This window comes from Cebus imitator, unplaced genomic scaffold (assembly GCF_001604975.1).
Source record: "Cebus imitator isolate Cc_AM_T3 unplaced genomic scaffold, Cebus_imitator-1.0 Scaffold140, whole genome shotgun sequence".
Classification (NCBI taxonomy): domain Eukaryota; kingdom Metazoa; phylum Chordata; class Mammalia; order Primates; family Cebidae; genus Cebus; species Cebus imitator.
In genome coordinates this window covers 1,513,536-1,526,445 of record NW_016107455.1, presented here as the reverse complement: position 1 = coordinate 1,526,445, position 12,910 = coordinate 1,513,536, and the positions used below count along the sequence as shown (strand labels likewise).

The following is a 12,910-nucleotide window of genomic DNA, read 5'->3' as shown; positions in this document are numbered from 1 at the left end:
AAAAAAAAAAAAAGAAAACAAGGAGAGGAAGAAAGATGGAAAGAAATAGTAAATGTTTTCTGCCTTTTAAAACCATACAATCTATAATAATAATAGAGTAAAAGAGACTGAACAGTAACAACAGGGCAACAGGTTTTGACTCTTGTGAGATTATTTCTTAAGACTTCTGTTTGTAAATTGTTAGGTAACTGCACAAGTTAGATTTTAACACTCTTGAAAACATCCTTCTTAGTACATGAGTTCTTTCATCATATAGTCCACATAAAAATTGCAACATTTTATTACTATAATTGTTCCTTAGAAACTGTTCTGGGTTGAAACTTCCTGTTATACGTGGATGTTTTTCTTACTAACGATCTTACCCCCTGTTTTTCTCCACACAGTGCTTAGCCAAAGGGACATGTTTCCACAAAGTTATATCCTATCTTTGTGGTTTTTGCATCCCCATAAAAAGCAAAAAACTGTTTTGTTTTTTTTTTAACCGGTTCAGTTTCCTTTCCCTTTTTGTTTGGTGTTTTACCTTAGCTGTTAATAATTCCATACCCAGAAAAGTGCTTAATACACAGTAGGGATACAATAAATAGCAAAGAATGACTCATTGTGAGCTCAGTGCTTCCAGGTTATATAAGGAATATGATTTTGTCTTTTTTTTTTTTTTTTTTGAGGCAGAGTCTCTCATTGTCACCAGACTGGAGTGCAGTGGGGTAATCTTGGCTCACTGCAACCTCTGCCTCGTAGGATCAAGTGATTCTCCTGCCTCAGCCTCCCAAGTAGCTGGGACTACAGGTGCACACCACTACTCCTGGCTAATTTTTGTATTTTTGGTAGAGATGGGGTTTCACCATGTTGGCAAGGATGGTCTCTATCTTCTGGCCTTGTGATCCGCCCACCTCGGCCTCCTAAAGTGCTGGGATTACAGGCGTAAAATTTTTCTTAAATAAAGAAAAAATTGTTTAAGAATGAAAAACATTTAATATTTGATATAAGCAAAATTTCCCTTGAAGACAAAGTTTCTTTGAAAGAAAGTTATAACCCAAGTGTATAAGCCTTTTAGATCTAGGAAGGAGATTAATTTTTATGGTAACATTTATTTTTATTATTAGAAGCAGCAGTAATAAGGCAACATCAGAAGCTAAGTTATTCGAAGTGCTTTTTCTTTATTACTTTTTGGTTTTTTGTTTTTTGTTTTTGTAGAGGCAGGTGTCTTGCTATGTTGTGCAGGCTGGACTTAAACTCCCAGGTTGAAGTCCTCTCACCTCAGCCTCTAGAGTAGCTGAGTATCTAGAACTACAGGCATATGTTACCACACCTGGCTCTATGTCTCTAAATGCTTTTCTTATGTTATTTCTCATACAATCTTTACAACAGCCCTAATAAATAGAAGTTATTATTGGGCCCATTTTTATGGATAAGGAAATCCAGCTCAAAGAAATTAAGGAATGTACTAAAAATCACACGGCTAGTAAGTGGCAGAACCAGGATGTGAACTCAATTTAGTTAAAATTTTGGCTTGATACTTTCAGTACAAGAATATGAGTTTGACTTTGTCCTCTTCAAAATTTTTGCCAAAGGGACATTCAAAAGAAGAAAAGAGAATTGGTATCTGTACTACAAACTGGGGAAGATCAGCACCCTCATGCTAGAAGAAACATTGAGGGAATTTTTACAATATGAAATTCAGGCAACAATGTTGAGGTAAAGGCCTACCAGTGAGAGTCACTATATATGAAAGCCCACCTAGGCCCAGCATGGTGGTTCACGCCTGTAATCCCAACACTTTGGGAGGCTGAGGTGGGCAGATCACAAGGTCAGGAGATAGAGGCCATCCTGGCCAATATGGTGAAACCCTGTCTTCTACTAAAAATATAAAAATTAGCTGGGCATGGTGGCGCATGCCTGTATTCCTAGCTATTCATAAAGCTGAGGCAGGAGAATTGCTTGAACCCAGAGAGCAGAGGCTTCAGTGAGCTGAAATCATGCCACTGCACTCCAGCCTGGGCAAGAGAGAGAGACTCCATCTCAAAAAAATTTTCAAAAGCCCATCTATGCAGTTAATTAAGGCTGCATTTTGTATTCCTAGCTTACTAAAAATGTTTGAAACCAGAAATGACTATTAATTTTACAAAATGCTTTTTAGCATATGTTTAAATATTGTGTAGTTTAATAGAGGTCCTAAATATTAATTTGTCCTTGCAATCTTGGAATAAGTCATAGAGTCATGAGAAAAACTATTTACTTTGCAGGACCCAGAAACAATTCAGTAATTAGAGTTACCAGGTCTCAGAAGGCAGGGAAGTGAACTTGACTTTTCTCCTTTGTCTTCCTTTAGGTTTCTCAGAATTTAATTTATAACTAAATATGTTAGTTGCAAGTAAACACTTGTTCCATGAACCAATTATGTTATAATGCTGTCAGCCCACTGTAATGGATACCTTGTATCTTACTGAGCTGTTTCAATTAATAAATATATATGTAAAGTCTTAAAATAACTTTAGGAATACAAGTGTGGTTACAGTCCCTCTTTCTTGAAAGGTCATTTTCTTTTCTCTTTTTTCCTTTGAGACGGAGTCTCTCACTCTGTCACCCAGTCTGGTGGTGCAATCTTGGCTCACTGCAACCTCCCCCTTCCAGGTTCAAGTGATTCTCCTGTCTCAGCCTCCCCAGTAGCTGGGATTGCAGGTGAGCGCCACTACACCTGGCTAATTTTTGTATTTTTATTAGAGATGGGTTTCACCATGTTGGCCAGGCTGGTCTCGAACTCCTGACCTCAGGTGATCCACCTACCTTGGCCTCCCAAAGTGCTGGGATTACAGGCATGAACCACAGATTACAGGCATGAGCCACCGATCCCAGCCGAAAGATCATTTTGAAAGAGCTAGTGTGAAAATCTGAAATATTTGTAAGAATGAAAACTGCAACATCTTAACTAGTATAATTTGGTTTAATTTACACTTTTCTCTTTTCAGGTTTGTTTTGTTTTGTTTTGGAGACAGGATCTAGCTCTGTTGTCCAGGCTGGATTGCAGTGGCACAATTATGGCACACTTGAAGCCTTGAACTCCCAAAGTGATCCTCCCACTTCAACCTTCTAACTAGCTGGGGCTACAGAGGAGTGCCACCACACGTAGCTAATTTTTTTCTTTCATACAGATGGGGTCTTACTATGTTGCCCAGTCAGGTTTCAAACTCCTGGGCTCAAGCTCTCTCCAGTTTTTGTTTTTATTGTTTATTTAATTTAATTTATTTATTTATTTATTTATTTTTTAGATGGAGTGTCACTCTTGTTGCCCTGGTTGGAGTGCTCATGGCATGATCTCAGCTCACTGTAACCTCTACCTCCCAGGTTTAAGCAATTCTCCTGCCTCAGCCTACAGAGTAGCTGGGATTACAGGTGCCCGCCACCATGCCCAGCTAATTTTTTGTATTTTTGGTAGCGATAGGGTTTTACCATGTTGGCCAGGCTGATCTCGAACTCCTCACCTCAGGTGATCCACCCAAAGTGTTGGGATTACAGGTATGAGCCGCTGCGCCCGGCATCTCTTCAGTTTTTATACTGTAACAGTGACAAGCCATTTTTGATGTACTTCATATTTATATTATTATCTGTTGTAGTGTGAGAGCTTGGAAAGATTGAAAGCAGCTCTGATCTCTACCATTTTAATTCTTTCAAATATTAGTTAGCCTTTAGCTTACCTAATATGAGTTCCAGAAGTCTTCAAATATTTTATATATTTTTTAAGCTAGACGGAGAGTAAATGTTCTTATTTTCCCCTCTCCAAAATATAAGACAGCAATAAATAGAAGCTTGCATTTGTAGTATTTTTTAACAGTGGTTTTAAATATTTGGTTATTTCTGATTATTTTCTAAAAGAAGAAGAGAGGGATAATGCCAGATGAGACTTGGTTTTAAGACAGAAAACTAAAAGTAGGCAAAGGGTCAGAGTAGAAAAAAAAAATGAGAAGGAAGTAAGCCAGGAGCAGGTCAGTTATCAGAAAGAGTCACTCTGAGCTTTATTTTCTTTCATTTAAGTTTATTTGCACTCTAAAACTCTTATCTCTGAGGGTATACTCTTCAGGTTAAAACACAGCCCCAGCTGTGAAAAATTAAAGTAGGAATCAACTAGGATAGCTATGGAGTGGTTACAAGTTTCAGCCACTGGTAGTCAGATGTTTTAATGACATAAGCATATACATCCATGATCCTTGTAGGGATAACTCAGTTTCCAGCTACTGTTAGCTAAAGAGCAAACATTTGAATACAGTCTAATGAGTCAGAGTTGGATCCTTTTCTGTTCCCTTTTTTTGTGTTGTTAGTCATAGGAAAAAATACTCCTATGTTACTAGCTAATTATTTCACTCCTTTGCCTTATTTTATTTATCTGTCTTCTAGACAGATTTTTAGAAAGAGACTAGAGAATATAAGAAAAGGTTCTAAATTGTTTTCTGGCATCTGTTGGGGGAATTGGGTAGGGCATGTCTCTTGGCTCTTATAAACACTTGTTAGCAGAGGGCTAATGAGGCTAGGCTAAGAGTTTGATCCCCTAATCAGACCCTATGCTATATTCTATAGCCTATCTCTAAACAAATAAATGTGTATCTTTGGATGTGAAGATAAATGAACACAAATCTATGCCCAGTCTAAGAAGATTTCAGAGTACATACTACAAAGGATTAGCAGCACCATCTTTACAGAAAAAGATGTGCTGGATCTTTCCCCGAATCAGGAAACCATAGGAAATGCTTCAGTTGATCAAGCATTCCTCAGTTAACTAACCAGTCACCTTGTTGGCTGTACTCTCTCAAAACAGCCATCACTAATCACAATTGCAGCTTCTCATCTGTGAGCTAACACCACTGACTCAGTGATTTCAGCTTGCTTTTCCCCTCATGCTTATGGGCCCATTCATTTGGATCTCTGAAATGATCTTGTTTGTATTACAGAGCTCTCATTTGGAAGACAGTGAATCAGCAGCATTACTTTGCTGTGAATGTGAAGAATCAGAAATCTTTAGTGATTCCAATGTACGTAGGTATATGTTTTTATACAGACTTTGGTGATTCAAGTAAAATCTTTTTTGGGTAAATTTGGCTATTAAATGCAACTGATATAGTGCCTATTATTTTATCTATTTGACCCCACTCAGCCAAATAGTCTGGGAAGGCAAATAGGTGGGTTGGAATGAGTGTATATATAAATGGTATGGTACATTTATACGAATAATGCCATGGCAATGACCACTCAAAACGTATTTATCAAAGTAGAAAAATGTTGCATCTTAGAACCTTGAGTGAGTCTCCTTCAATAAAAAATATGACTGTCTTTGTGGGATTTTTTTCTCCCTCATGTACACATTTTTTTAGTGGTCAATAATATTCATTTCCCTGTGGCAACTGCTTGGTATTGGTGCTGCCACACATTATTTATTGGAGGAATAAATATTGTACATTTATTCCTCATGTACATAGGCCTCACATGTCTTAGCTATTGATAATGTTAAGCCAAATAGTGTTATAATCACTGGACTGGAACGTAAACCTGATCCTCTTAAATGTGGAACTATCTTAACTACATTTCATGAGATGTTATAAATTTTCTTATCCCATCTGACTTCCAGCATACTTGTCCAATGAGTCACGCTGAAGAGAGAGAACAGCTTAAATTGACTATTTTTATGTGTTGCAATAAGCAGTGAGATTAGTCTGGAAATTCTCAGTATATCCTGAGATATAAGTGAACTTCGCCCTTAGTACTGAATGGCCTAGTAGTGATGCAGGACAGGCAAGCCCCTAAACTGGGGGTTAGCCCAGTAGTTCTTAGTTTCACCAGGAAAGAAATCAAGGGCAAGCCAGTGATGTTAGACAGCAATCTTTTATCGAACAGTAGTGTTCCTTGTGGAACAGCGCTAATTCATAGGTAGTGTGCCCTGACTCTGCAACATGTGGGCTCTTGGCAACTGTATTTATACAACTTATACCCACTTTCAGTTACATGTAAATTAAGGGGCAAGTTAATGCAAATTGAGGTGTGGGTTATTTAGAACTTTCTAGGAAAGGGACAGTAACTTCAGGGTCATTGCCATGGCGTGTGTAAACTGTCATGGTGCTGGTGGGAGTGTCCCATGCTAATGAGCAATGAGGGCAGCCAGGGATTGCCCTTGTCACAGTCTGCTGGTTTTAGCCAGCTTCTTCACCTTATCCCATCTGGAGCAGATCTTACTTTGTTCTCCAGGGTTGCCACCAGAAAAGAAGTCCTGCTGGACTCCTGCTTCATTAATTCATACACATTGTTCTACCTTAAAGGGATGCTGGAAATATTTTGGAGGGAAGTGAAGGGAAGAGTTGTGGGTAGGGAAAATAAGTAAACTATACAACTGTCATTTAGATAACTGTCTCCTATTGAGCCTCCCAAAAAAAGAAATCTAAGGGGGTCAGTTACAAAAATGCAGATACAGTCCCAGTTATATTAGTGAATATTAGAAATAGAGGGGACCAGCTCTTTTTTTTTTTTCCATGAGGCATTTTATTTGTAAATATATGTATTACATCCCTAGAAAAAGAATCCCAGGATTTTCCCTCCTGTGTGTTTTCGTCTTGCTTCTTCATGGTCCATGATGCCAGCTGAGGTTGTCAATACAATGAAACCAAACTGGCGGGACGGAAGCAGATTATTCTGCCATTTTTCTAGATCTTTGAGTTACACAACAAATCTGGGGCTGATCACACCACACCTGTTTAGCCTGCCTGTGAGGTGCACAACAATTTTCCCAGCTCTGTGGTCATCAATGATTTCAAATTCGCCAATGTAACCATGCTTCACAGTGAGAAACCGGACGATGACTTTGGAGCACAGCCTAATAAGCACCTGGCGTTTGCCTCTCTTTTCGGCATTGTTGATGCTCTTGAGAGCATCAGCCAGGACGTTCATGCGCACCATTGTGGCGGCACGGAAAGATGGCGGAAAGGGCGGGACCAGCTCTTTGTGAGAGGCCCTGGTCTCTGCCCTCTGGTTCTCCTTTCAGCCCAGAAGCCTGACATTTTTATCTATTTGCTTCTCACTGGCTCTAAATTGAAGACTTGGTGACAGCCTGATTTTTTTTTAAGGTGTGCTGCCCTTTACTGTGAAGCTTATGCAGGTTAGGTATGGGACTGTGAGGAAAGACTTTATTCAAACATATTTTTGGACTGTTATAGCCATAGGAGACTGGGCTGCTCTTGGAATTTTCCTCCCCCTATTTTATGGGAGGTTCAAAATGGCCTTGTATCAAACTGAAGTTTAGAAACAGAGCAAACCTGTTTACATTTGGACATTTTTTTCTGTGTCTTCCTGTAGAATGAATCCTACTTCACAAATTTTAAAAGTATAGCTTATAGAAACTAAATTATAACACATTTCAAAACTGTATTTTTTTTTACAGATTTGATTGTTTTCTATAATTTTACTTGACTTGATCTCTTCCAACAGGTAGCTGTGACTAAAACTAGGTTCTACAAACCTTATCCATAAAAACTGAATTCTGTCTGTATCAGGATATTTACTGCTTATAGTAGTACTCAATATATAATGTTGAAATTTCACTAACAGAAACTCTCTCTCAAACTAAGATATGTCTCTCAAGTACGTCACCATAGTACTACCTGCGCTTAGGCTGGCTTCTTCATCTTCATGTCACAGTGAATGCAGTTACCATTTCAGGACCTCATTCACCTATTTATTTACCCAACTGCACTTCATTCAGTGTTGATGAATCTGGAATAGCATGAATTAAGTTATTGTAATTCATTAAGAGCTGGAGTGGTGCTTATTTCCCTAGTGTTTGCAAGCGTTAACTGATGAATCTGTGTGAACACTCATTATCAGTATTTTGCACATGACAAATGGAGGGTGAAAAGGTTATATCTTTGCTCAGTGTTGTGTGATAAGCAGGAGCAATGCTGACGTCAGATCTCAGCTGTTAGCCATCATGAGCTCATCACCAGTGGGTAGCATCATTGATGGAATATGTACCAGTCTCATTATATGGGATCCTATAAGATTTGTTTTGTTCAGGCCGGGCACGGTGGCTCATGCCTATAATCCCAGCTCTTTGGGAGGCCAAGGTGTGCAGATCACTTGAGTTCAGGAGTTTGAGAAAGCCTGCACAACATGGTGAAGCCCTGTCTCTACTAAAAATACAAAAGTTAGCCAGGCGTGGTGGTGCAGGCCTGTAGTCCCAGCTACTTGGGAGGCTGAGGCAGGAGAATCACTTGAACCCAGGAGGTGGAGCTTGCAGTGGTTACAGTGAGCCAAGATCACACTGCTGCACTCCAGCCTGGGCAACAGAGCGAGACTCTGTCTCAAAAAAAAAAAATTATTCAGTCAGCAGTGCAGTCCTCTGGACTTATATACTGGCATGTTGTTTTGGCTGATTTTGTCTCAAAGAGACTAGTGCATAGGCATCTACATGAATAATATTTTCATGAAGTTGGACACGTGGGGAAAGGGTAACTTTAGTTTTAATGATTTTTCTCCCTTAAAACAGTTAGTTGGGGCCAGGCATGATGGCTCATGGCTGTGATCCCAACACTTTGGGAGACCAAGGCAAAAAGACCACTTGAGCCCAGAAGTTCAAGAGCAGACTGGGAAATATAGCAAGACCCTGTCTCTACAAAAAATTTAAAAATTGGCCTGGCATGGTGGCCTACACTTGTAGTCCTAGCTACTTGGGAGACTGAGTTGAGAGGATATCTTGAGGCTACAGTGAGCCATGTTCATGCCACTTCACTCCAACCTGGGCAACAGATCCAGACTCTGTCTCCAAAAAAAGAAGGAAACAATTAGTTGGGTATATGTATCTACAGATGGCTCTGGGTTGCTTTATTTTATTGCCAAGCCTTTCATTCACTTAAATCAGGTTTGTTACTACCTTTTCCTCAAGAGGCAAGAGTTATTTCTTATACTTGGCTGACTTTTTAAAGGTATTGGATCCTCCTCCTGTTTTGCTTGTTCAGGGAGTATCTCCCATACTTTTTTCCACCCTTTTCTCACTTTCCTGCTCCCACCCTCATGTCAAATGGAATTGAAGAGCTTCATCCTAATCTGAAGGCTTAACATTGGGGATGTGGTGGGAGAAATTTGTTTGCAGAGTGAAATGATTGAAATCTCCATTACTTAATTTTCTGTAAAGGAAGTGGTATGGGATCTTGATAACTATTTGAAGTAAAAATACTGATGTAAAGAAGAAGAGTAGAAGATAAATTCAATCATTGACGAACTTTCTCTTCAATTTTGGGATAACAGAAGTATGAACTTGGTTAGTTGTATTCATTCATTTGCTTATGCATAATTCATTAATTCACCAAGTATTGATTGACTCATATGTGCAAATCACTGGGCCCAGGGGAGTGGGGGCCCTTAGAGAAAGGGTAATCTACACTTCACAAATTAGTTTTATGGCTCTTCGTGGAAAGCCCTGAAAGGGAGAGGAGAAAATCATGACATGCAGTAAATGGGAAGAAGAGAAGAAATCTGGATAAGTGGAAACAAATTTGACTGGAGGCCAATTTGGCTGGAGGGCTGGCTGCCTTCGATCTCTTGGGGCTTTCCTGGAAGGGAAGACAGGAGTTTAGAGAGGCCCCTGTCCCTTTTCTGATCCCCCTCAGTCTCCAGGAAACTAGATAACAGACAGAAGCAGCTACTTGCCCCCTCTGCTGTGCATAGGTTTCTTAGAGGTCTCCATATTAGGGAAAGGATCTGTCTGCCCCCAGAGAACAGTGACAGTGTGACTGGAAGAATTCACAGAGAAAGAAGTTACTAGCTTTAGCTGCAGGAGTTTCACCTTGGCTTCAAGGTAAGAAGGAATGTAGGTGACTAGATCAGTTGGGTTGCTAGTGACTGCAACAGCCACTGAGACTCCTAAGGCTTCTCTTCATTTCCCTCCTCTGTACCCACCTGTATCCTATCTAAAAGGAGGAAGAAGCTCTGGATGAGCTGGTATTCCAATTATTGTGCTTATGAGTGTTCACCTAGGAACAACCGGATTAATTTACCATTGGAGGGCTATTTCTTCCCCAGCCTGATGGTCAGGAAAATATTTGTTATATTAGTTTATTTCTTAAAATAAAACTTATTTATGTTGTTTCCCTGGTCTTCTCACCCCAATCCCTACCCAATCAAACAGGCAGAAGGTCATATATAGTCATACTATTGTTATGGTCTGTTTCATTTCTATGCTTGGTTTATTATATCCTTGAAGGATATAGTATTACCCTCTGCATTCTTATGTTTGAATAGCCCAGTGAAAGGAAGAGATAAAGAAATAAAAGAAAAAGCCACTACCTAGAATCACATGTGGAAAAGGCAGATTAAAAGAAAGGAAAATGTAAAATGTAGGAATTATTTGGTTTAGAATATTTTTACATTTTTAGACTATATATTTGTATTCTCTTCTAGGGACGGACAGTGTCTCAGAATATAATACCCTTGTTGATATTAGTTTCTATGAGATTTTTAACATGGAGTCATTTTGGGAGTGGAAAAATGGTTTGAAAGAGATGGAAGATTTAGCCTGACTAATAGTAAGTTCAAGATGAAGGATTTAAGAATTTTTAAAAGTTTTCAACATTAGGCTAAACCCTAATTCAAGGCCTTATGTATAGTAGCCAGTCCTTACAGATTGAAGATAGAAAGGACTTTAATCCTCAGAATTCCTATGAAATATCCTGTTTTTGTATGTTTTAAGTCTTGGAATATAGCGTATTGGAATGATCAAAACAATGGATGATTTGCTAGCTCAGAAAGGAAAACTACTCTTAGGAGGGGGAAACTGCTATAGTAGTTTTTTTTGTTGAGGGGTGGGTTTTTGAGACTGAGTCTCCCTCTGTTGCCCAGGCTGGAGTGTAGTGGCATGATCTCAGTTCACTGCAACCTCTGCCTCCTGGGTTCAAGTGATTCTCGTGCCTGTTGCTCAGGTAGCTGGGACTACAGGCTTGCGCCACCACTCCTGGATAATTTTTTTAGTGGAGGCAGGGTTTCATCATGTTGGACAGACTGGTCTCGAACTCCTGACCTCAAATGATCCTTCCACCTCAGCCTCCCCAAAGTACTGGAATTACACGTGTGAGCCACTGTGCCCAGCCTACTATAGTAATTAAATTTACTTTTGTAAATGTCTACAGATTATAAGCAAAAACAAGGTAGTAGTGGATGAACATCCAGATAGAACAGCTAACTGTTTAGCTGGAAGGTAGGGATGATGTCTAGGCCTACAGTAAGCACGTCCTGTCATTCCTGACAATTTGTATTTACCCTCTTCTGCTGTCTGTACCATATGCATTTTCTATTTCCTTTTTCAGACTCATTTGCAGAACACCTTTCAGAATCAACATACACAAATAGAAAAAAAGGGGATAAAAAGGGAAATTTGGTGCTAAGAAGATGAGTTTTGTTAGGAGTTTCAAATGGCCAGTTGGCTAGTAGCAAACAGTAGCCCCACAGGAGTTCAGGATTACTTGAATTGTTTCTGCATCACCTCTGCTATAGAGTAGAGAGATTGTTTGTTAGGGGTCATGGTCAGAAAAGACAGAAAAAAGTGTTGCTAGTGGCAAAACGTAGTTTTACCATGAACAATATTCCTGTTTTTTACTTTGGGAGGGGTCTGATGCAAATTTACACTAATAAGAATGTGATGTTAAACTTACGTTATTCCAGAATAAGATGTAAGAAAGCATAGCTCAATAATTTTATCTAAGAATAATTATTATGAGAAATAATTTTCTTTTCTTTTAAAAATCTTATACTCTTGAGTGACATTTGAGGAGAAATGAAATTTGCAGTAATCTTGGGCACAAAGGCTATTTTTGAAATTAGCCTTATTTAACTCAGTGATTCTCATTGTGGCTACCCGTTAGAATCACCTGATATTTTTTTCAAGACTGAGTCTCACTCTGTCACCCAGACTAGAGTGCAGTGGTGTGATCTCGGCTCACTGCAACTTCTGCCTTCTAGGTTCAAGCGATTTTCCTGCCTCAGCCTCCCAAGTAGCAGGGATTACAGGTGCTGCTGTGACACCCGGCAAACTGTTGTGTTTTTAGTAGAGACAGGGTTTCGCTGTGTTGGCCAGACTGGTCTTGAACTCCTGACCTCAGGTGATCCACCTGCCTCAGCCTCCCAAAGTGCTGGGATTACAGGAGTGAGCCACCGTGCCTGGCCCTGATGATCTTTTAAATTAATAACAGGGTCTCACGCCCATCCAGTTAAATCAAGATCTCTGTGAGTGGGGCCCAGGTATTAGCATTTTAAAAATGCTTCCAGGATTATTCTAATGTGAATCAAGGCTTAAGAACGCTGGTTTGGGTTGGGCAAGTGGTGCACACCTGTGATCCCAGGACTTTGGGAGGCTGAGGCAGGAGGATCACTTAAGCTCAAGAGTTCAAGACCAGCCTGGGCAACAAAGCAAATCTACAAAAGAAACAGCCAAAAGAGGTGGTGCACTCCTGTAGTCCCAGTTACTTGGGAGGCTGAAATGGGAGGATCACTTGACTCTGGAAGGTTGAGGCTGTAGTGAGCCAGGATTGTGCTGCTGCCCTTCAGCCTGGGTGACAGAATGAGACCCTGTCTCAAGAAAAAAGAAAAAACAGAAAAAGAACATGGGTTTAACTCTAGCTATGCTAATTTTTGCACCTATAAATTAGAAGTCTAATCTGCACCATTTGTAACATTGTAACATCTGTTCCTTGAGCAGCAGGATGAAATGTGAGGTTGACTAGAATTTTAAGAGTTGGCTGTATGCATTTGATTACTCAGGTTAATCAATTAACACAGTTAACTTTTATTCTTTCTATTCAGTGAAATTCCTTAGCTAGACTTCTGTTAAAAGAAAAGCAAGATTATCGAGGACTACATGATTAGGTACTGGAGACTTCTGAAACTAAAC

The 12,910-nt window shown here is 39.6% G+C and overlaps 1 protein-coding gene and 1 pseudogene across 4 annotated transcripts in view; one reads left to right on the top strand and one right to left on the bottom strand.

The window, feature by feature from the left end:
• SSH2 (slingshot protein phosphatase 2) overlaps positions 1 to 12,910 on the top strand; it is a 302,028-nt gene that overhangs the window by 81,176 nt on the left and 207,942 nt on the right. For 2 of the 3 annotated variants that reach the window (XM_017542163.2, XM_017542162.2), the window contains exon 2: positions 4,941 to 5,021. The exons of the other annotated variant lie outside the window; for it this stretch is intronic. In XM_017542163.2, coding sequence (XP_017397652.1) covers positions 4,941 to 5,021 — 81 coding nt within the window. The remainder of the gene's footprint in view (positions 1 to 4,940; positions 5,022 to 12,910) is intronic. 3 annotated transcript variants of the gene reach the window in all.
• LOC108313682 lies at positions 6,496 to 6,972 on the bottom strand (annotated as a pseudogene). Its single transcript, XR_001829181.2, has one exon. The product of XR_001829181.2 is annotated as a 40S ribosomal protein S15a-like (transcript).